This window comes from Cibotium barometz, chromosome 37, assembly GCF_041138505.1.
Source record: "Cibotium barometz isolate CiBa-2024 chromosome 37, ASM4113850v1, whole genome shotgun sequence".
Classification (NCBI taxonomy): Eukaryota; Viridiplantae; Streptophyta; class Polypodiopsida; order Cyatheales; family Cibotiaceae; genus Cibotium; species Cibotium barometz.
The window spans coordinates 18,062,476-18,087,320 of record NC_141082.1 but is presented as its reverse complement, the minus strand read 5'-3'; the positions used below and the strand labels follow the sequence as shown (position 1 = coordinate 18,087,320).

At 46.1% G+C, this 24,845-nt stretch overlaps 1 protein-coding gene across 5 annotated transcripts in view; it reads left to right on the top strand.

Moving 5' to 3' along the window:
• Positions 1–24,845, top strand: part of LOC147617023 (uncharacterized) — a 49,238-nt gene that overhangs the window by 7,401 nt on the left and 16,992 nt on the right. For 4 of the 5 annotated variants that reach the window (XM_086776658.1, XM_086776656.1, XM_086776654.1 and 1 more), the window contains exon 2: positions 16,990–17,145. The exons of the other annotated variant lie outside the window; for it this stretch is intronic. In XM_086776658.1, coding sequence (XP_086632784.1) covers positions 16,990–17,145 — 156 coding nt within the window. The remainder of the gene's footprint in view (positions 1–16,989; positions 17,146–24,845) is intronic. 5 annotated transcript variants of the gene reach the window in all.

The window sequence follows — 24,845 nt, the reverse complement described above, 5'->3', positions numbered from 1 at the left end:
CTCTCTCTCTCTCTCTCTCTCTCTCTTGCACTCTTTGTTCAGCACATTCTAGTGCCACTCTGCTTTTGCTCTGTGCACTCTTTCATGGTATCATCGTTCCCGGTTTAGCAACCTCTTTGCCCAGATTCAGCACTGTTTTCAGCACCCTCTCCTCTGCGTTTTCTCTCAGATTTGCAGCCCTTTGCTGCCGCGTTTTCTGGACAGCACCTGCTGGTCTTTTCGCCTACAGATTGGCTTCATCAACACAGCCATCAGGTACTTGTTGACCGGCGTTTTCTTTTCCACGTGGAGATTGGACATAGGCGGCTTTTTTTAAAAGGACAGCAGCCTTCTGTGTGCTGCGTTTTCCTCTCCAGTGGGCTTTCCCCTTTGCAGAGGGGGTCTGTGGTGTTGCAGGCTTTGGTGGCACCCTTGGTACCTGTGGAGGACACTTCTTCTTCAGAGTTTGTGCATTTTTTGAGATTGAGCCCAAGCTTTTGTGATGGCTGCCTTGACTTCTCTACATATGTTTGCTGAGTCTGCCAAGTTCGATGGTTCCAACTACACCCTATGGAAGGTAAGGTGAAATCGGCCTTGCGTGGTGTGGATCTTTGGGATTGGCTTGTTACACCGGCCAATGCCACCCCTCCCACCCTTGCTTCCGATGGTGCGACTTTGGCACATATTGATATTTGGCAGTCGAATGATCGACGCGTTTTCTCCTTTCTGATGTTGAACTGTCAGGATTCTGTTCTCTCTCATGTGCGTACAGCAGATGTTGCACATGAAGTTTGGAAGGTTTTTGCAGATCTCTATGAGATTAAGTCTCCGGGTCGGATTTTGGCGTTGGAAAAGCAACTTATGAACTTATCTTTTTCTGCCTTTCCATCTTTATCTGCTTTCATCTTTATCTGCTTTCATCTCGAAGATGAAAGATCTCCGAGACGAGCTTGCTGTTTGTGGCAAGGACATCTCCACAGAGGACATGGCTATTCGGCTACTCTCCAAACTTCCAGAGAGGTTTGATGCATACTTTCAGTCTCTTGTTTCTTCTCCTTGTCCTGTTCTAGTTACTTGGGAGGAAGTTCTCCCCTCCGTTATATAGATTGAGTCTCGCTTTGAGGAGCAGGCTGGCACCCCTGGTGGCCTTGATGGAGCTTTGGCAGCACGAGATAAAGGGAAGAATCAACAAAAGAAAGGAAAAGGGGGTTCTGACAAGAACTCCAAGGATTCCGACAAGGATAAAAATATCAAATCTTCAAAGAATAAGGACATTGAATGTCATTATTGTGGCAAGAAGGGTCACAAGTCACCCCAATGTCACAAGAAGAAGCGTGATGGAGCAGCAAAGAACTCTTCCTTAACGGCGGTGTCTCAACCCAAGAAGGATGATGGCATTCTTCATCCCCATATTCTCCTCTTTTATGGTGCCCATTTGGTCCCTTTTACATGGCCCTTGCTTGTGGGCTGGCCACCCCTTTTTCTAGTATTTTATTGGGATTTTTCCCAGCTTTTCTGGCATTTTTCAGTCGGCCTGTCCAGTAGCTCCAGTCGGCCTGTTTTGCAGCTCCAGTCGGCCAGCTTACCCCTACTATAAATAGTGGGTGTTGGTCTCATTGTTCATTAAGTCTTGTACATGTTTTGCTCCCTCATGAGACTTGTAGTGTCTCTTGCTTGGGACTGTTTTGCTTCAGTATATCAGCATAGTTTTCTCCATATCTCTCTCTCTCTTGCACTCTCTGTTCAGCACATTCTAGTGCCACTCTGCTTTCGCTCTGTGCACTCTTTCAAAGTGATCAATCACATCAAACACACGACGTTGGGCCGAGGGATTTGGGAGCACTTGGCTTCTTTGTATAACAGGGTATCACCCATGAAGCAGTTTTTCTTGGAAGTGCAGATGCGAGTGATGAATCCTGCAAAGTCGTCGACGATGCGGGAGCATATCAACAAACTCCAGGAGCTTCAGTAGGAGGTTCTTTAGGCTGGGAAGGTGATATCTTCAAAGGACATGGCCATCACTTTGGTGTCTCATCTGACCTCTCAGTATTCAGCTTTCTATTCTTCTTTGATCACCCGTGGGAGGCTCAGTACCATCACATGGGAGGAGCTTGTGCCGATGGTTTTGTATCCGCAAGAGCGGTTTACGAACCCTCCACAGGGCGGAGGTTCTAAGGCTCTGACTAGCAAGCGGTCGAAAGGCCGCAACAATAATAACAACAAGGGAAAAGGGAAGTCTTTGTCGGTGAAGTCTTCTGAGAGGAACCCCGACTCAGAGCGTGATGCTTTGAAGGCCGAGTGGACTTGTAACCATTGTGGCCAAAAGGGTCACTATTGGAGGAAGTGTCCTCAGCGGAGTACCGAGAAGAGTGTTGATTCTTCATCTGCAGCCTCAAAGACTCCAGCTTTTGTGCACTTGGAGATTATGGACACAGATGCGTCATCTTCTTGGAGCAGGGAGGCAATTCGTCTCATCTTGCCAGGGATACTCGGGAGTGGATTCTCGATAGTGGTGCTTCCAGGCACATGACCCCTCGAGAGTTATTATAGGATCTTCGACGGCGGCAGACAGCTCACATCTTCATTGGTGACAAATCCACTATCCCAATTCACAGTGATGGCAGGTTGGAGATTATTCGCGATGGCAAAGGGGGGGAAAAGCATTCCTCCTGGGTTCTTTATGTCACATCCCTTGATTTTCATCCTTTGTCAGTGCATGAGGTTTGCAAGGTTGGCATACGGATGGAGTTTGATGAACATTTTGTTGCTCTCCGGGACAAACCAACAGGCCAGGTTGTTTGGGAAGGCGGAATGGAGAATGGGATGTACAAACTCTTAGCACTCTCTTCTTTGAGAGGTACTCGGCTCGATGATTTGTGGCGTTTTCGTTTTGGCCACTTGAATGTGGATGCGTTGTGGCGGGCTTTCCGTGTCATATGCATCATAGATGCCATGGACATTTTCAGGGCTAAATCCAGAAGAGGCAGCCAGACAAAGAGTATGAACTCTTTAGAACCAGGATGACAGAGCACAGAGCACTTGTGGCAGTGAAAACTGGAGCAGGACTTGGAGCAAGGCATGGAAGAAGCTGTCGGCTGCCAGAAAGGACTGTCGACTGTTGACGTCAGCAGTGCCAGAAGTGTGTTAGTTGCAGGTGCTTCATTGTGTGTAAATTGGAGTCCAGTCGGGCAGCGTTTACAGCAGTCGGGCAGAGCTGAAGGGCTTTATGGTCGTGGAACTGGCCGACCAGCAATCGGCCAGTTGGCCAAGCTTGGAAAGGTCCTATAAAAAGGGACCATGTGCTCATTGTTAAGGCATTCAACTCTTTAGGAGTTGGGTCCCTAGTATAGGAATGTTTTGGTGATGTTCACCTTTTTAGGAAGGCAGCCAAGGGCTGCAGATGTAGGTACCTTTTTGTACCATAGCAATAAACTGAATTTCCAGCACATCTCTCTCTCTCTACTCTCTCTCTATATCTGTGTTTTGCATCAGATGGTTTCCAAGAGTGTTTAGGGCTGAAAGAAGACTCCCAGAGCTTCCGCGTGCTACATTGGTATCAGAGCATCAGGCTTAGCAAAGCTAAACACTGATTCAGTCCCATATGACGGTGTACAGGTCCAAGGTACAGGAAAGTACACGGATACGAAGCCCAAGGCAAGGAACACAGAAGCGGGAAGAACTCCCAGGAGGTTTGTTGGTGGTGTTCCACAAAGCCAAAGGGGATGGCAGTCCTGTGACTCGTGAGCCAGATAGGTTCCCGGGCAACGGTCCCAAGGGAGGTTTATCCTCCAAGCTCAAGAATACCCAATCACCTTCAATGAACTCCAATGGCCTCCGATGAGCATTAGCATAATGTCTTATCCTTTCTTGAGCTTGCTTCATATTAGCTTTGCATTGTTGCAAGAGTGCATCCAACTTTTCAATCTCCTCTTTTACGTTAGGATTCACTCCTTGCTTTTGAACCATCATTGGCATATTCACTTTGTATCCATAAAGTGTCTCAAAAGGTGACATGTCAATGCTCTCATGATCCGTGCTATTATGAGCAAACTCGGAAAGCGGCAATAACTCATCCCAAATGTCATGGCCCTGTGAAAATGAAACAGCACAAGTGTGGGCATGGTGGTTGCTGAGCAAAAATATTAAATGATTCACATTTGGGGTGCCCGGACAGAGAATGATGTATGGACATTTCCAGGTGTGAAGGGGGGGAACTAGAACATTAATATTTTAATGTTTTATTTATGGTTGCCCCTAGGCCTTAGTGACCCCTAGGGAACTTTAATGTTTATTAAAGTTGGGACCCTAGGATAAGTTTGGAGAGAGGCCACTCCACTTTTGGAGTTGCATGCCTCTCTCATCCCTCTCTCTCTCTTGCTTTTGTGTGAGAGAATGAATTAGGGTTAGGTTAATTCATGTGGGAGACATATACAGAGAGAACAAGAGAGAGAGAGAGAGTTGTGGGGATAAGTCAACTCATGAAGATATGAGAGTGTGACTCCCCTATCACACATGTATATTGCACTAGTACACATAGTGCACTTAGTACATTAAAAGTACTAAGTGTACTATGTACTATAACTTATGGGCTTGTACACACTATAAGGGTGGGCATAGTGCCTTTACTCCAACAACCTCCCACTTAAAGGCAAAGTGCCCTTAAGTAAAGGAAAAGAAAAAATCAGCATGCACATGATAATATACAGGGCCATATCAAGGCTGAAACTGGCCTCATCCAATGCCCATCAAGTGTCTGCAATGAGCAAACCGCTCCGGAGGCAAACTCTTTGTCAACAGATCAGCCGGGTTGTCATCCGTATGAATCTTAACAAGCTGAATTTGCTTGTTCTCTATCACCTCTCTGATGAAGTGATACTTCACATCCACATGCTTCGTCTTTGCATGAAAGACAGGGTTCTTTGCCAACTGGATGGCACTCTGACTATCACAATGCAACAATGGAATATCCCATGTATAACCCAAATCAACCACTAACCGAGATAGCCATAATGCCTCCTTGCAAGCCTCTGTGTGGCTGCAATATACTCGGCCTCTGTAGTAGATAAGGCAGTGCACTTCTGCATCCTGGATATCCATGACACAGCACCTCCTGTGAATGTAAAAACATAACCGGTAGTAGACTTCCGGTTATCTGGATGACCGGCATAATCCGAATCCGTGTAACCATGCACTAATGCATCCTGTTTGCCAAAACATATGCACATATCCTGTGTGCCCTTCAGGTATCTCATGACACCTTTCACTGCTTCCCAATGCTTCTTGCCAGGGTTGGCCATGTATCTAGAAACCACTCCCACTGCAAATGCAATGTCCGGCCTAGTAGCAACCATGGCATACATGAGACTGCCACAAGCTGAAGCATACGGAACCTTGGCCATATCAGCCCTGTCTCTATCTGACTGTGGGCTGTCCATAGCACTGAGTTTCACATATGGAGGCAAAGGAGTACTAGTCTTCTTCCCCCCGTCCATATTGAACCTCTGCAAGACTTTGCCAATGTATTCCTTCTGAGACAAATACAACACATGCTGATTTCTGTCCCGAAGTATCCGCATACCCAAGATGTGATTTGCATCACCCAAATCCTTCATATCAAAGGTTTGATGCAGCCTCTGCTTCAAGGTATCCATCTCCTTACGAGATTTCCCGGCAATCAACATATCATCAACATACAAGATTAGGATCAATAGACTGCCATCCAAAGCTTTCTTGGTGTACAAGCAGTGATCTATGTCACTTCTCCTGAATTTCTGGGATTTCATGAATGTATCAAATTTATGATACCATTCCCTTGGTGCCTGTTTGAGCCCATAAAGACTCTTTTTCAGCTTGCATACAAGCTTCTCTTTTCCACTCACTGCATAACCCTCTGGCTGCTGCATATATATCTCCTCATGGAGATCACCGTGAAGAAAAGCAGTCTTCACATCCATCTGACTCAAGTCCAGATCATCATGCGCAACCAAAGCTAACACAGCTCTAAGTGTGGTCATTTTGACCACTGGAGAGAAGATCTCATCAAAGTCCACACCATATTCCTGCTTGAAGCCCTTAGCCACTAACCTGGCTTTGTATCTTGGCTTTGCATCTGATGCAACTTTGAGCCTGTATACCCACTTGCATGGCAAAACCTTCTTGCCTGCAGGCAAAGGCACCAACTTCCATGTTCCATTTTTGTGCAGAGAATCCATCTCTGACTTCATGGCACGCTCCCAAAGAGCCTTGTCTGCCCTCTGTAAAGCCTCTTTATAACATGAGGGCTCCCCACAGTCAGTGAGCATCAAGTAGTCAACCCCTGGAACAAACCTGTCAGGGGCTCTGGAGGGTCTAGTGGACCTCCGTACCCAATGACCATCATTTGCAGGTTGCTGTCCAGCCTGCATATCACCCATTGGTGGCTCCTGTTCCATGCCATAAGGCTGAAATATCATGCCCGGTATTTCTTCTAACTGTGGTATATCCATGATGTCCATCATCATCAAAGATGACTCTGCCAGGCTCCTGTTGCCTTGCAGGCTCCTTATACATGCATGTTTCATCAAAAATGACATCATTGCTGCGTATAATCTTTCTATTCACGGGATCCCAAAGTCTATACCCCATTTCACCTCTGTCACCATATCCTAGGAATATGCATTTGTGAGACTTAGGATCAAGTTTGGTGCGCATTTCCCTGCGTATGTGCACGTACGCAACGCAACCAAACACTCTCAAGTGCTTGTATGACGGAGGCTTCCTGTCCATACTTCTTTTGGCACTTTCCCACCAAGCCTCGTGTTAGGTGACTTGTTTATAAGGTGAACGGCTGTCATAACAGCTTCAGCCCAAAAACCATGAGGTAACGCAGCATGTGACAACATAGAACGGACCTTCTCTAGAATGGTCCTGTTCATCCTCTCTGCTGTCCCGTTTTGTGGAGGATCATAAGGAGTAGAGAGCTCCCTCTTGATGCCTTTAGCATCACAAAAGTCCTGAAACTGTTTGGACATATACTCTCCCCCATTGTCGGAACGCAAAGCCTTCAGTGTTTTGCCAGTTTGATTCTCAACAAGAGCAACAAACTTCTGAAACACTGAGAATGTATCACTCTTCAGTTGAAGAGGATAAACCCACACCTTGCGTGTGGCATCATCAATAAAAGACAAAATATTTTGCCCCTCCCAAAGAAAGCTGAGGCATCTCACATACATCTGTATGCACAAGCTCTAACTGAGCATCTTTCTGTCCAAGAGCTTTCTTGTGGGGGCACTGTAGTTGCCTACCATATATACAATGCTCACAAAACTGAAAACTTGAAAACTTTAGAGAAGGCAAGTAACCCAAACGAGACAATTGCTCCATTCCTTTGACACTCATGTGTCCCAACCGGCTATGCTACATAGAGATTTCCGGCAGCTCGGTTGCATTTACATTAGCATGGTGACAAACACCTGCATGCATGAAATAAAGAGTGTCCACCTTAGAGCCTCTGGCAACAACCAGTGAGCCCTTACTAATTTTCCACTTTCCACTACCAAATGTGGTAACATAATCAGCATCATCAAGCTGTCCAGTAGAAAGCAGATTCTTCTTGATCTCAGGCACATGCCTGACATCATGGAGCATAAGCTGTGAGCCATTTGAAAACACAAGCCTCACATCACCTCTGCCAAGAATCTTGCATGCATGGTTATCACCCAAATAAACCACTCCTTCATTTCCAGCAGTATACCTGACAAACAAGTCTCTGCAACCTGTGACATGAAAGGAGGCACCTGAATCAATGATCCATGAGTGCATACCATGACCACCTGTAAGAAGTGAATGGGCATCAAGTGAAGACGTAAATAGGACCTCATCCTCACTGCCACCTGCATGTGACACATTGATTTCTTCAATCTTGACTCCACTTTTGCCCTTTGGCTTTACATCTTTGGCTTCATCTTTCTCTTTGTCTTTGCCTTTTCCCTTTTCCTTTTGATCATTTTTCCATTTGTAGCATTGCTTTTTAATGTGTCCCTTCTTGCCACAATAATGGCATTCCAAATCCTTTTTGGAGCGAGACTTGCTCCTTCCCCTTTCTTGGCTTTTCCCCCTTTGTTGGGATCTCCCACGTGCATTCATTGCATTGGACTTTCCAACAGAGTTGTTTTTCCTGTTCATCTCTTCTTGAAGAAGAGCACCCTCAACATCTGCATATGACAGCATAGCATGCGAATTGCTAGTGGCTGTCCTGAATGTGTCCCAACTCTCTGGCAAAGTGCATAACAGAAAAGTGGCTTTGAACTCATCGTCCATTGCCAACTTTTGATTAATGACCTGGCTGACAATACCATTAAACTCATTTAGATGGGCTGTCATAGACGCCCCTTCCTTCATCTGAAGACCTATGAGTTTCTTCAACCAATACACTTTGCTTGAGGCACTTTTTTGGGCATACAAGTCCTGTAATCTCTGCCACATTCCCCAAGCTGTCTTCTCTTCACGAATGCTGAAAAGTAATGAGTCGACACAGACAACATGATAGTAGATCTTGCTAGCTCATCCATATCTTCCCACTCTTCAGCCGTAAGAGAAGCGGGCTTTACACCCCTTTCTTTGATAGGCTTGTGCTGCTTTTTCTGAAGCAACACATTGTAGCACTGGGTTTGCCAAATATCATAATTATGCGAGCCTTCAAGCTTCTTGATGTGAAGCAATGAAGAGCTCTCACCTGTGGTTGCCATAGCAATATGCAACCTGTCAATGCCTGACTTCCTGCAAAATGTGCAAACACTGCACCAAAAGCACACAAAGTGCTCACAGTTTTTCTCCCAAGCTTTATCTCCCACTGCGGAAGCAAGAATGCAACTTTTCTCCCAATGTTTGTGATGAAATCACCAAAATCTGGTTGCTGCAGATTTTGGACAGCACCTTAAATGTGCTCTATTGCTCTTCCACTGTAAAACAGTACCAATTGCTCTTAAATGATGTACCAAACCTGTACCGGCAAGTACAGCAGCTGAAATTGAACCTTTTCCTCACTCAAATCAGTGTACAGCCATGCCAAAACTTGCACAAAGCTGTGCCAAATCTGTACCAGTAGGTACAGTAGCAATAAATGCTCTCCTGGCTGTCCAAATGAGTGAAAATCAGACTTTTACAGTCCCGAACACTGCATACAACAGTCCCAAACAGAAATTGGGCAAAAGCCCCTTGACTGCAAGCTGATTTTTGAGGATTCAAGGCATAAATGTCTTGCCTGCTGCTTTGCCAAGCTCAACAAGCATAAGATCTTGAAAAGCCCCTTGATTTAAGATCAATTGCTGATCATACATGGTACATTGACGCACATGAAGGCATCCAAAGTCTTCACGATGCTTCCCCCTGGCCACATATACATCAAATACATGAAAGCCCCTGCTTGTAAGGCATCAACACATTATCCACAGCATCAACTGCGATTGCCTGCATGCAAATCAACCAAATCGGCACAAAAGCCCCTTGATTTGCACTGCAATTTGCGTCAATTTTGCCCAAATGTGCGATTTCTCACATCATACAGCATGTATGAGTGCTTAATTGCACAATTACATCAAAAGCCCCAAATTTCGACATCCAATTTCCTGCAAATTGCTCCTGATGGTGACCAATTTCCTGCAAATTGATCCTGATTGTGACCAATGTCACCCAATTTTGCCAATTTTGCTCAAAAATTGAGCAATTGGGCACCTGTACCTGCTCAATTGTTGATTGTACTTGCTCAATTGCAAATCCCAAAAAAAAATTGAAGAAAAATACCTTGTAATTTTCTGAATTTCTCTGATCTGCAGGCTGAATTTTAGTTGTTGCAGGAGAAAAGGGGGGGGCACTTCTTGTTGATGTTGATGCTGTTGCTCCTGCTTGTTGCTGTGGATTCGAGAAGCAATAAGGGCAACGGCTTCTGCACAACTGAGGCGGAGACCTCTAGCAAGGTGTTGGCTGATTGCACGTTCGCATATACGCCTGCTGTTGTATGGACGTAGATGCACGTTCGCCTCATTGCTGCCTTCGCATATACGCCTAGTTGTTGGCTACGCGGCCAGTTGTGCGCGCTAGCCTCCTCGCTACCTCAGCCACGCTACGGGTTCGCTACAAGCTTGCCTTCGCGCTATGTTCGCCTAGTTGTATTGACGCCCGCCTAGTTGTATTGACGCCCAGCCGACGCTTGCAGTCGACGGCTCGGGTGGCGCCTGACACGCCTGCCTTTTGTACGCTACTGGCTGAAGTTTTTTGACGCCTTGTAGCGCTACGAGCTCTATCCGCCTTGTGGACCAGCCGACGACTAACGCCCAGCGCTTCTACACACTCAGTCGGATAGTTGAAGGCGTTGTATGGCGCTGAAGTGCGCCTGCAGGGCAGCGCTGCTAGCTTGGCTATGGCGAACAACAGTGAGTTCACTGCCCTCCGTCCTGAGTGGCTACCTGGCTGCCTGCGACTGGTTCAAAACACACGCAGCACTCGAGAACAAACCCTAAACCAGGGCTCTGATACCAGTTGTGTGAGAGAATGAATTAGGGTTAGGTTAATTCATGTGGGAGACATATACAGAGAGAACAAGAGAGAGAGAGAGAGTTGTGGGGATAAGTCAACTCATGAAGATATGAGAGTGTGACTCCCCTATCACACATGTATATTGCACTAGTACACAGTGTGCACTTAGTACATTAAAAGTACTAAGTGTACTATGTACTATAACTTATGGGCTTGTACACACTATAAGGGTGGGCATAGTGCCTTTACCCCAACAGCTTTTGGGGAGTCGTGCAAGAAACAAGCGTGGAAGAGAAAGGGGAAGTTGGTCGACTGAACTGTCTGGCTGTTGTGCGTTGGACTGCGTGCTGGATTTTTTGTACAGAACAGGACAGGCCGTACAGCTGCAGGTACAGTCCACGTGGCTGCCCGTACAGGGTACGGCTCTGCTGGTACAGGCGGCGCTGACAGAGGCTGAAAGCAGGTAGAGGCTGCGCTGCAGGTTTTGGCGGCGGTTGTGCTGCAGGTACAATCGTATGGACAGCAGGTACATGTGGCTGTACGACTGCTGACAGGCGGTTGGTTGGAGGTACAGAACTGTACCATCAGGTACAGTCGAGTACAACAGGCGCATAAGTAGACTCAGGTGACAGTAGCACAGTCCGTACAGTTCTGTACGGACAGATTCAGTCAGGTGTGTGGAGGCTGTACGGACAGGTACAGTGCTGAATTACTGACCTGTACGGACAGGTACAACATCTTCAGTTGCAGGCAGAGCTTTTCCAGAGCTTGGTTGGTGCAATAGTCAAGTGATTGCAGGGGAAAGAGTACAGACAGTCGTTGTCAAGTACAGACTGGTACGAACTGTTCCACGGGTGCAGAATCACGCACTGACTTGGTAAGCTCTGAACTTGTTCATCTGTCTTTCTTTCCATTGGCTTATGTCTGCTGCAGAGTTGTGCTATCTGGCCCCTTGTGAGAGGAGGGGTATGGCAGATTGAAAAGGGTGGAAACAGAGATTGGACAGTGAATGTATGTTTGTGCTGAGTTGTGGAATCATGTGCATGAGATATGCCAGATGTATGCTCAAGGTTGTCCTGCTGAATGGTCTTGGCTGATCAGAGGGAAGCACAGAGTGTTGCTTTGAGACACAGATCTGTGTGTGTGAATCCTCTGTGCTAAGAGGTATTGTGGGCTGCCAGATTGGACAACCAGTCCGAAACCTTCTTGTCTTTGTTATCAACATTCACATTCAATACATCCATATTCACCGCATAATCGTATTCGAGCCCAGAGGTGTATTCTCTTGGCTGGTTTTGTTGTACTCAGCCTTACATATTTTTGAAATTGAATAAAGAAATACCGCAAGGGGCGCCAACCTTTGGGGCCAACAGGTGTCGGTTTTATTTCAGATTTGGGGCACTCTAGCTCCAATCAAATTTGTTTTCATATCTGGACTACAAGTGGAAGGGTGACTGCTAGTCTATCGCACTTTGGTTTCTACCAGAGGCCGGTTTCACCAAACACCTTGCGCATCATGGCAATACTGCCTTGAGTAAGTTTCTACCCACTTGTTCACCCTCTCGGTTTGTCCATCGGTTTCGAGGTGATAGGCGGTGCTAGGTGTCAAAACAGTCTCCATGATCTCAAACAATGTCCTCCAAAATGAACTCATAAACTTCACATCTCGGTCACAAACAATTTATTGTGGCACTCCATGCAACTTGAACACATGATCCACAAACTGTTTTGCAACCATAGATGCTTAAAATTTGACCTTGGAAGGAATAAAATGCAGCACTTTTGTCAAGCGGTCTACCACCACATATATACTATTCCATCTCCTCCTTGTATGAGGAAGCCCCGTGATGAAATCCATGGAGATGTGTGTCCATTTGCCATCGGGAATAGGCAAAGGCTGAAGCAAATCACCGGGCTTATGTGTGGGATCCTTGTTTTGTTTCACAAGGCAAGCAACTTGTCACAAAAGTATACACATCTTTCCACATTCCCTTCCATTAAAAACTCTTCCGTCCTTCTCAAAGGTCTTAAACAGCCCCATGTGTCCCGACAATGGAGAAGAATGTATCTCTTGAATCTTCTAACACCCTTTTCTTGTAGCTTGATGTAGGCACAAGGTAGAGTTTACCTTTGTAGTAAATGAGTCCATTATGAGAGATAATAAATTTATATATAGAGGAGCCTGAGAGATTTCATGATTCATGAATATATAGAATAGAATATATAATGTCTTGATTTGTTAATATATGTTTATTTAAAAAGAATTTCTTTGTGGGAGGGAGAGAGAGAGAGAGAGAGAGAGAGAGAGAGAGAGAGAGAGATTCTGTTAGCATCTACAGAAGACTCAATGGGTCTATGAGCTTGCTAAGATGATTAGCTTTACGGACGATCATTTTACTTACTCTTCGACATAGACCTACTAGAACTTTTGAGCCTATTGCTTAGGACATAAAAGAATGTTGGATCAAAGAAATAATTCTTTCACTCGAGCATAGTTGGGTCTTAATCTATTTTACGTATGTGTGATTTGGTTTGTGATTCACTGTTTGGATTATTTTCACAACTCACAATTTCTTATAGATTAAATAAAATTTAAAAATTATTTCTCTATTATTTCTTAATAATGTACAATATAGATAGTGAGGAAGTTATTGTGAGGTGTTCTATGGATGTTGATGATAGAAGCCATCATGCTAAGTATTCAGAACCTCAACAATATGAGGCAAGAGTAGATAATGAAAAGGCTCAACGAATAATGCATGCTTTTAAGCGATGCCACAAGAAATTGAACGATGGTAAGAAGACTCGAAATGGGAATAAGACAATAAACTTAACACTAGAGAAGATACTTCGTTTGGTCAGCGATAAACTCTCATGTGTTAAATGTGGAGAGCTTGATTGTCGATCTTGGACAGCGCATAAGCAATCATGAAAGGGAAAAAAGCAATTCAACTTGAGAATCGGTTCATGCCATTGTAAGTGGCAATGACGAGATCAAGGATATTGTTGAAGCTACCTACCTCCTCGTAATAGATACATGTGGTGCTTTTTGGAGAAGCACACCTTTGTGATATTGGTTGTCAAAAGACAATTGACGTTATAAAAGAGAAACAAGACAAGTTAAGTGCCCATGTTGATAGGCTTGGAATGGAAGTATCAAGTCTTAAAGTAACATTGAATAGGTTTGGCGCTTTAATTACCAAAATGAGTCGTAGATTGTAAATCCCAAACTTGTTCAATCTATGACTCATTTTGGTAATTTGCAATCTACGACTCATTTTGGTAATTAAAGCCCTAAACCTGTTCAATGTTACTTTAAGACTTGATACTTCCATTCTAAGCCTATCAACATGGGTACTTACCAAACTTGTTTCTCTTTTATAACATCAATTGTCTTTTAACAACCAACATCACAAAGTTGTGCTTCTCCAAAAGCACCACATGTATCCATTACACGGAGGAGGTAGCTTCAACCATATCCTTGATCTCGCCATTGCCACTTACAATGGTACGAACTGATTCTCGAGTTGAACTGCTTTTCCCACTTTCATGATTGCTTATGCGCTTACCAAGATCAACAATGAAGCTCTCCACATTTAATATATATGAGAGTTTGTGTTGTTGACCAAATGTAGTATCTTCTCTAGTGTTAAGTTTATTGTCTTTTTTCCATTTCGAGTCTTCTCACCATCGTTATGTCGCACCCACTTAGTAGAGGTTTTTAGTTTCCTTTGGCACCACTTAAAAGCATGCATTATTCGTTGAGAGCCTTCTCATTATCTACTTTTGCCTCATATTGTTGAGGTTTTAAATACTTGGCATGATGGCTTCTATCATTAACATCCATGAAACTCCTCACAATAACTTTCTTACTATCTATATTGTACATTATTAAGAAATAATAGAGAAATAATTTTTAAATTTTATTTAATTTATAAGAAATTATGAGTTGTGAAAATAATCCAAACAGTGAATCACACATATGTAAAATAGATTAAGACTCAACTACGCTCGAGTGAAAGAATTATTTCTTTGATCCAGCATTCTTTTATGTTCTAAGCAATAGGCTCAAAAGTTCTAGTAGGTCTATGTCGAAGAGTAAGTAAAATGATCGTCCACAAAGATAATCATCTTAGCGGGCTCATAGATCCCTATAAAGGCCAAAGCAAGGTGGTACCAAACATTATGTACTGTACGGATCCGTACGTACTGTACGTTGTTTGGTACGGAAAAAAAATTAAGGTACGTAAAAATACGTACCATTGGTAAAAATATATAAAATCTCAGAAATTTCAGCCACCTACATAAAATTTCAATCCATGTCCACATTGACATATAAAACTTTCGAAATAGAGATACAACAAGGTCACAAACCTACTAATTCAAAAGTGAGAAATTAGAATCACAAGTTGTCAATCATATTTAATAAGTTAATCGTACTTAATACTTAATACTTATTACTTAAGACAAGTTACATTGTCACAAGTGAGTCGTCCACAGATGGTGGGCTAAGGCTCTGAGAGAGAGAGAGAGAGAGAGAGAGAGAGAGTTATGTTGCTGCCTTGGGGGCCTGGGCAAGGATGGGTCGGAAAAAGCGATCGGGCCAGCATATTGCTAGCCGTACTGGGCGCCAGTGGCGAACAGAGAGGGCGGCTACACACAGAGGCGCGAAGCGAACAGGGGCGGTGAGGGCAGAGGCGAACTGAGGCGGCGGTGAGCAAGGGGCGGCCCAGGGAGAAGGCGGCGGCGACAGTAGCGAACAGAGAGAGTGCAACTGTAGAGGAGAGAGCATGGCGGCTGGCCCTTACCGGAAGGTTGAGGTCATACGGCCTCCAGAGTCCAGACACAAGACGCAGGCACGCTGCAAAAAAAAAAAAAAAAAAAAACCAACAACCGTACGGATCGTTCCGTACGTACGGATCCCCGTACGGTATGGATGTACGGTACGGATTGGATCCGTACGTACGTTTTGATCCTACCTTGGGCCAAAGTGACAAAGTATGAGATGTCACATGGTTGTAACTTTGGTCTCATAGGTCACTTTGGCCTTTTGAAGACGTTAATATAACATTTCATTTCATTTCATTTCTCTCTCTTTAACACATCAAGACAGTATATATTCTATTCTATATACTCATGAATCATGAACTCTCCCAGGTCCCCTCTATCTCTCTCTCTCTATATATAAATTTATTATCTCTCTGTTTTTCTTTCTAAAAAGCAAGTGCAAGAGCTTATGGACATGGGATGGGTTACTCCTAGCCAATTATCTTTTGCATCACTCGTACTCTTGGTCAAGAAGAAGGATGACACTTTTCGCATGTACATGGATTATAGGGATTTGAAGACTTGCTTGATGAGTTGAAAGGTGCATGTTTCTTCTCTAAGATTGATTTGAGATCGAGCTATCACTAATTGAGAATAAAGGAAAGTGATGAGTACAAAAGGGCATTTTGGACCAAGAGAGGTCTCTATCATTATTTGGTTATGCTGTTTGGGTTATGCAATGCGCCGGTAACATTTCGAGCTTTAATGAACAAGGTGCTTGGACCTTTCCTCTATAAGTGGGTGCTTGTATTCTTTGATGATATGAGGCTTTAGGAAGATTATTACTCAAGATTATGTATTCATAGCTTCAGACAATGCTTGAAGAGAAGTGCTGACTGCTTGCACCTGATGTTTATTGGAATTGAATGAGTTTCTAAATTTGTGTGGTCACTCCTTAACTTTTTGAAGTAGGTTAAAGATACCGAACAATTCATGTCCTCTTTATCTCCTTAGGCTTTACACCCCTTTGGTTTTACACCTTCAACACAACATCTAATACCTTGGCCACCCTCCAACACCTTAACCACCTAACCCACCTGACCCCCGAAGCCCTCCAAACTTCTAATTTACATGTCTGCTTTTAGGAAATCCGACGATACTTGACATGTAACAGCAGGCAATGGAAGAGTAGTGCAAGTGTGCAACAGGCACAATGGGTAATGTGTGAGGTTAGGCACGCAATGGAAGTGTTTTAGGTGTGGGGACTGGGTAGCTGAAGCCTGAGACTTGCAAGGGTGGCTGCAATGTGGTCAAAAGAAGAGGGAGTGGGATGGACAGGAGGCATGCTTCACAGGTATAGGAGGAGACATTTGCACCTTCTTTCACTTGGTTGTCTAGAGCCATAGTTCTTGCTTGGGGGCTCTTTGGCGGAGACTTGCAAGGGCGGATTATAATAAGATACACCTATGTGGGCTGTTAATTTCTGTGATCAAGCTAAGCACAGGGAAAATGCTATAAATTTACCCTCCATGCCTGCCCAACATTACTAATACAATGTTATGGACTTTGAGATGGGCTGTTAATATAGGATGCATATCTTGTCTTCTTATATTTGAGACTGGCAGTTAATACACATACTCTTCCTCTTAGTGTTAATATTTGGGGGATTTAAAAGATTAGTATCTACCTTCAGTGCATTCAAATGGTGATCAGGTATTGCTGTTTGTGCAGACATTTTCGCTGCTGCCCCATGTCATATGGGATCCCGATTCAGTGGTGACTGTTATGATCTCATACTTCAGCATCCTGCATATCCCACTAGGGCTTGGCGGGTTGTCGATATTGGCAGAACAACTGAACACGAAAGAGCTAGCCTCTCAAACCATGGTACGTGTGTTTAAAAGCTACTGCAAGAGTAACATGGATTTGTGAATATTAAACATTTCAAGGATTTTTGTTTTTCTCTTGAGATGGTAGCTTTGACAGGCAGCAATGGGAAGGGTTGTGTCAGAATATGCAGCGGAGATGATGACAAAATCTGAGAACACAAGAGCAAGTGCACTGCAGAAAATAGACAGCAATGGAACATTGCACGCTCGCTGAAGCCCCCCCCCCCCCCCCCCCCCCCCCCCCCCCGCGCCCCCCCGGCTCAAGCATGCTGCCCGCCTTCGCCCCCGCCTTTGCCATCGCCTTCGTCCCTCACCTTCGCCCCCCGCCTGCCTGCCTTCGCCCGTGCCCTCGCCCTCGCCTTCGCCCTCTCCTTCGTCCCGGCCTGCTCCCGCCCCCCTCCCCTCCGCGTCCCGCCTGTCCCCTCTTCCTTTTGCGCCCCCCGCCCCCCTTTCGCGCCCGCCTACCCCCGCCCCCCTTTCGCACCCTTCTCCCCTTTTCGCCCCCCCCTATCGCGCCCGTCCCGCAACCTATCGCGCCCTTCCCGCTGTCCGCTCCCGCTTCCCCTCGCCTTCCCCCCCCCCCCCCCCCCCCCTTTTCTCTCCTTTGTCATCCGCCCCTCCCCCCCTCGCTTTCGGTCTTTCCCTCCCTGCTCCGCGCTTCTCCCTGTTTTCGTGCAGCTTGGTTCTTGCAGGACCCTCCGTCTCCGCTTCGCCCTCGACTCAGCTTCAGACTCTGATGGAGTCCCCTCCCGCCTCACCTCAGAGGGACTCTTCCGCAGCCCCCTCACCCGCCCTTGAGGATACCCCCATCAGGCTTTCTCTTTCGCCAGAAGAGGAAGCGAGCCTTGCTGCAGAGGTGAAACGCCTCCAGGTAGATTCCACCATCTGCCATATAGTTGGCACCCGTCCCAGCAGAGGGGAGATCCGGGATCTTCTCCAGGTCCACCTTCTTGCAGATTTGGGCAAGATCTTGGACGTTCAATTACTGGGCCGCGGACACTACCAGATTGAGTTCGAGACAGCCCAGAGCGTGGCCCAGGTCCTAGCCATGAGTCCCCTTGACATCAGGGACGCTCGGGCCTTCTTCAGACATGGGCAGCATGGTTTCGACCCAGCAGCGGCCGAGCAGGGAGAGCGCCTATTCCATGTCACAGTTTGCTTTCCTGGACTTCGCCGCGAGTACCTTCCGCTTCTTTCCAGGATAGGATCATTGGTGGGCTCGGTGCTTGAAACTCAGCTTGGTGATAGAGTGACTGGGGGGTTTTTTGAGATCACCGGACCCCGCCATGCACGAGCAGGAGTACGCCAGCTCAGGAGGCAGGACGGATCGTTAGCCATTGAGCCCGAGGAGATTAGAGCTATTGCCACTGAGTTCTACAGAGACCTGCTTTCAGCAGAGCCAGCCACGGAGGCACGTGATGCTTGCAGATAGACTGTGTGGGTCCATGTGCAGAGGAGGGTCACAGATCGTATGCGCACAGCTTTGGGTGAGCCTCTTTCAGAGGATGAGCTTGGTGAGGCTTTGAGGGCCCTCCTGTGTCATAGTTGCCCTGGGGAGGATGGATTGACGCCTGCCTTTTTTATGCGCTATTGGGACCTTTTGGGGCCAGGCCTCCGCAGGGGTTTTCAGCATGTTTTGGACACTGGGATGATGCCACAGAGTTTTTTAGAGGGCTTGGTCTTTCTTATCTTCAAGGGGGAGGGAGTGTCAGATGATATTCGGCAGTGGAGGCCTATTACGATCCTCAATACTGTCTACAAGGTCCTAGCCAAGGCCCTGAGTTTGAGGATCCAGGTCTTCCTTGGGGATTTGATTCATTGTACTCAGACATGATTTGTCAAGGAGCGCAGTATCCTTGACAACATTTTCACCTTCTGGGAGGCGACGGCCCGAGCTAGATTTCTCGGCGAGGACTTGGTCGTCATGCTTCTCGATTTTGAGAAGGCCTGTGATAGAGTTGACTGGGTTTTTTTGGAGGGCACTATGCTTCGCCTGGGTTTTGAGCCAGACTGGATTCGAGGGGTGGCGGCTCTATATTCCACAGCTCATAGCCAGGTGTTGATGGCAGGAGGACAGGGACCGAGTTTTGAGCTGACCAGATCAGTCCGCAGGGATGCCCTCTCGCTCCGTTCCTTTTTCTTTTCTTTGTAGAGGCTATGAGCATGTATCTGATAGCAGAGGAGGTTGGTTTGAGAGGACTCCAGCTTCCAGTCCGGGGTGAGGACTTGCTTGATTCTGAGTTTGCTGATGACACGGGATTGTTTTTGCATGGCGAGGAGGCCAATCTACAGAGGGCAGAGCAATCTCTACAGGTTTTTGGTGTGGCTTCAGGAGCATTGATCAATTGGTGCAAGACAGTGGCTTTTTGGATCAGTAGCGTCCGCGCTCCGGCATGGAGCCCAGACCCGGGTTTTAGATGGATTCCTCCTGGCACATCAGTGCGGTATCTGGGATGCCAGATTGGACTTGATTTGTCACCTGAGCAGCAGATCGCCCCGCTTCTTCTGAGCATTCGGAAGAAGCTTTTATATTGGAGTACAGCTCGGCTTTCCTTGGCTGGGAGGGTGGTGGTGACAAATCAGGTGCTTTTAGCGACTGTGGTATATCACGTCTTGTTGGATTTTCTCGAGCTCTTGCATCAGCCAGGTACAGAGGCTGATCAGGAACTTTCTTTGGTCTGGGCGGGATGGTGAGCCGGCCCGGGCTAAGGTTGCTTGGGCAGTTATTACTCTTCCGTTGGCCCAGGGGGGCTTGGGCATTATAGATCCAGCTGATCAGAGTAGAGCCTTGTTGGGGAAGCTTATTGTTCGGGGGCTGCTTCCAGGCGCTGAGCCTGGAAGGAGCTTCTTTTTCAGCGGCGGCTGCAAGCTAGAGCGCCCCCAATGTTGGGGTAAAGGCGTTATGCCCACCCTTATAGTGTGTACAAGCCCATAAGTTATAGTACATAGTACACTTAGTACTTTTAATGTACTAAGTGCACTATGTGTACTAGTGCAATATACATGTGTGATAGGGGAGTCACACACTCATGCTTTTCATGAGTTGACTTATCCCCACAACTCTCTCTCTCTCTCTCCCTTGCTTCTCTGTGTATGTCTCCCATGAATGATCTCTAAACCCTAATTGACAGGTTTCTCCCCATCAACTGGTATCAGAGCTTTGGTCCCTCCCTCTTCTCCTTGATGGCTCCTGCCTGCTGAATCTCTCTTGGAGCTGGTCGCCTGCTGAATCTCTCTTGGAGCTGCCTGTATTTTTTTCTGGTCTCTGCCCAGCCAGTAGGCGTGGGCTGGCTCAACTGCTGCCCAGCCATCAGCGTGGGCTGCCCCATTGCCCAGCAGCCAAGCAGGCTGCGAACCAGAGCCTTGTTCAACTGGCGCTAGGCGAAACCCAATTATACGTGTAGCGCTGGTGCACAAAGTGAGGCGAAGGCAGCTAAGTGAGCGTAGGCGACTTAGCGCTCGACGGCGAAGGCTACCAAACGAGCGAAGGAGCGAAGGCGGGTGATGAATTATTCGCAGCCTAAGGCGAATACGTGGCAAAGAGGAGGCCTGCGCGAACCCAACGCGATTCACACGCAGGCTTGTCAGCGCTGGACGGCGAGCTTTAACACACGGCGAAGTGAGCGAGCGAACCTGGCAAAGGAAGCGAAGCGCTCTTGACGACCCGTCGACTGCAGGCGTGGAGAGCTGGTCGTGGAGGTCAGCCAGGTGTGCAGCTACATTGCCCAGCAGGCATCCAAGCGAAGTGCACCTACCTCCAGGATGTGCTTGGCGCCCTCATTAGCCCTCATTGGAAAGCTAAAAAGAGCATCAACACAAACGTGTTCCCCCCTTCTCACCTGCACAGAACAAAAGCAGGTTCCTGCAACAAAAAATTCAGCCTGCAAATTGGATTGAAATCAAAGGTATTTTGCTTTAATTTTGAATTTTCCTTGTCAAATCAATCAATTGAGCAGGTACAGGTGCCCAATTGCTCAATTTGGAGCAAAATTGGCAAAATCGGGTGACATTGGTCACAATCAGGATCAATTTGCAGGAAATTGATCAAATCAGGATCAATTTGCAGGAAATAAAGGTCGAAATTTGGGGCTTTTGATGTAATTGTGCAATTAAGCACTCATACATGCTGTATGATGTGAGAAATCGCACATTTGGACAAAATTGCAGCAAATTGCAGCAAATTGCAGTGCAAATCAAGGGGCTTTTGTGCCGATTGAGTTGATTTGCATGCAGGCAATCGCATTTGATGCTGTGGTTAATGTGCTGATGCCTTACAAGCACCCAATGTGCTTGTAAATCAAGGGGCTTTCACGTATTTGATGTATATGTGGCCAGGGGGAAGCATCGTGAACACTCTGGATGCCTTCATGTGCGTCAATGTACCATGTATGATCAGAAATTGATCTTAAATCAAGGGGCTTTTCAAGTTTGTATGCTTGTTGAGCTTGGCAAAGCAGCAGGCAAGACATTTATGCCTTGAATCTTCAGAAATCAGCTTGCAGTCAAGGGGCTTTTGCCCAATTTCTGTTCGGGACTGTTTTATGCAGTGTACAGGACTGTAAAAGTCTGATTTTTACTCATTTGGACAGCCAGGAGAGCATTTATTGCTATTGTACCTGCTGGTACAGATTTGGCACAGCTTTGTGCATGTTTTGGCATGGCTGTACACTGTTTTGAGTGACCAAAAGGTTCAAATTCAGCTGCTGTACTTGCCGGGACAGGTTTGGTACATCATTGGTTAGCACTTGGTACTGCTGTACAGTACTTTGGAAAGGCAAAAGAGCACATTTAAGGTGCTGTCCAAAATCTGCAGCAACCAGATTTTGGTGTTTTCATCACAAAAAGTGGGAGAAAAGTTGCATTCTTGCTTCCGCAGTGGGAGATAAAGCTTGGGAGAACATTTGTGAGCACTTTGTGTGCTTTGGGTGCAGTGTTTGCACATCTTGAGTGCAGTGTTTGCACATCTGCAGGGAGTCAGGCATTACAGGTTGTATTTTGCTATGGCAACCACAGGTGAGAGCTCTTCATTGCTTCACATCAAGAAGCTTGAAGGCTCGCATAATTATGATATTTGGCAAACCCAGTGCTACAATGTGTTGCTTCAGAAAAAGCAGCACAAGCCTATCAAAGAAAGGGGTGTGATGCCCGCTTCTCTTACGGCTGAAGAGTGGGAAGATATGGATGAGCTGGCAAGATCTACTATCATGTTGTCTGTGTCAGACTCATTACTTTTCAGCATTCGTGAAGAGAAGACAGCTTGGGGAATGTGGCAGAGATTGCAGGACTTGTATGCCCAACAAAGTGCCTCAAGCAAAGTGTATTGGTTGAAGAAACTCATAGGCCTTCAGATGAAGGAAGGGGCTTCTATGACAGCCCATCTCAATGAGTTTAATGGTATTGTCAGCCAGGTTATAAATCAAAAGTTGGCAATGGACGATGAGTTCAAAGCCACTTTTTTGTTATGCACTTTGCCAGAGAGTTGGGACACATTCAGGACAGCCACTAGCAATTCGAATGCTATGCTGTCATATGCAGATGTTGAGGGTGCTCTTCTTCAAGAAGAGATGAACAGGAAGAACAACTCTGTTGGCAAGTCTAATGCAATGAATGCACGTGGGAGACCCCAGCAAAGGGGGAAAAGCCAAGAAAGGGGAAGGAGCAAGTCTCGCTCCAAAAAGGATTTGGAATGCCATTATTGTGGCAAGAAGGGACACATCAAAAAGCAATGCTACAAATGGAAAAATGATCAAAAGGAAAAGGGAAAAGGCAAAGACAAAGAGAAGGATGAAGCCAAAGATGTAAAGCCAAAGGGCAAAAGTGGAGTCAAGATCGAAGAAATCAATGTGTCACATGCAGGTGGCAGTGAGGATGAGGTCCTCTTTACGTCTTCACTTGATGCCCATTCACTTCTTACAGGTGGTCATGGTATGCACTCATGGATCATTGATTCAGGTGCCTCCTTTCATGTCACAGGTTGCAGAGACTTGTTTGTCAGGTACACTGCTGGCAATGAAGGAGTGGTTTATTTGGGTGATAACCATGCATGCAAAATTCTTGGCAGAGGTGACGTGAGGCTTGTATTTTCAGATGGCTCACAGCTTATGCTCCATGATGTCAGGCATGTGCCTGAGATCAAAAAGAATCTGCTTTCTACTGGACAGCTTGATGATGCTGATTATGTTACCACATTTGGTAGTGGAAAGTGGAAGATTAGTAAGGGCTCACTGGTTGTTGCCAGAGGCTCTAAGGTGGACACTCTTTATTTCATGCATGCAGGTGTTTGTCACCATGCTAATGTAAATGCAACCGAGCTGCCGGAAATTTCTATGTGGCATAGCCGGTTGGGACACATGAGTGTCAAAGGAATGGAGCAATTGTCTCGTTTGGGTTACTTGCCTTCTCTAAAGTTTTCAAGTTTTCAATTTTGTGAGCATTGTATATATGGTAGGCAACTACAGTGCCCCCACAAGAAAGCTCTTGGACAGAAAGATGCTCAGTTAGAGCTTGTGCATACAGATGTATGTGAGATGCCTCAGCTTTCTTTGGGAGGGGCAAAATATTTTGTGTCTTTTATTGATGATGCCACACGCAAGGTGTGGGTCTATCCTCTTCGCTTGAAGAGTGATACATTCTCAGTGTTTGAGAAGTTTGTTGCTCTTGTTGAGAATCAAACTGGCAAAACACTGAAGGCTTTGCGTTCCGACAATGGTGGAGAGTATACGTCCAAACAGTTTCAGGACTTTTGTGATGCTAAAGGCATCAAGAGGGAGCTCTCTACTCCTTATGATCCTCCACAAAACGGGACAGCAGAGAGGATGAACAGGACCATACAGGAGAAGGTCCGTTCTATGTTGTCACATGCTGCATTACCTCATGGTTTTTGGGCTGAAGCTGTTATGACAGCCGTTCACCTTATAAACAGGTCACCTAACACGAGGCTTGGTGGGAAAGTGCCAGAAGAAGTATGGACAGGGAAGCCTCCGTCATACAAGCACTTGAGAGTGTTTGGTTGCGTTGCGTACGTGCACATACGCAGGGAAATGCGCACCAAACTTGATCCTAAGTCTCATAAATGCATATTCCTAGGATATGGTGACAGAGGTGAAATGGGGTATAGACTTTGGGATCCCATGAATAGAAAGATCATACGCAGCAATGATGTCATTTTTGATGAAACATGCATGTATAAGGAGCCTGCAAGGCAACAGGAGCCTGGCAGAGTCATCTTTGATGATGATGGACATCATGGACAACAACAAAGGGCTGTAAATCAGCCATTACAGCAGGAAAACCAGCCCTTAAATGGTGCTGAAAATGGTCCAAATGGACAGCCAGATATGGCAGAAGATATCCCTATGGATATACCACAGTTGGAGGAGATACCGGGCATGATTTTTCAGCCTTATGGCATGGAACAGGAGCCACCAATGGGTGATATGCAGGCTGGACAGCAACCTGCAAATGATGGTCATTGGGTACGGAGGTCCACTAGACCCTCCAGAGTCCCTGACAGGTTTGTTCCAGGGGTTGACTACTTGATGCTCACTGACTGTGGGGAGCCCTCATGTTACAAAGAGGCTTTACAGAGGGCAGACAAAGCTCTATGGGAGCGTGCCATGAAGTCAGAGATGGATTCTCTGCACAAAAATGGAACTTGGAAGTTGGTGCCTTTGCCTGCAGGCAAGAAGGTTTTGCCAT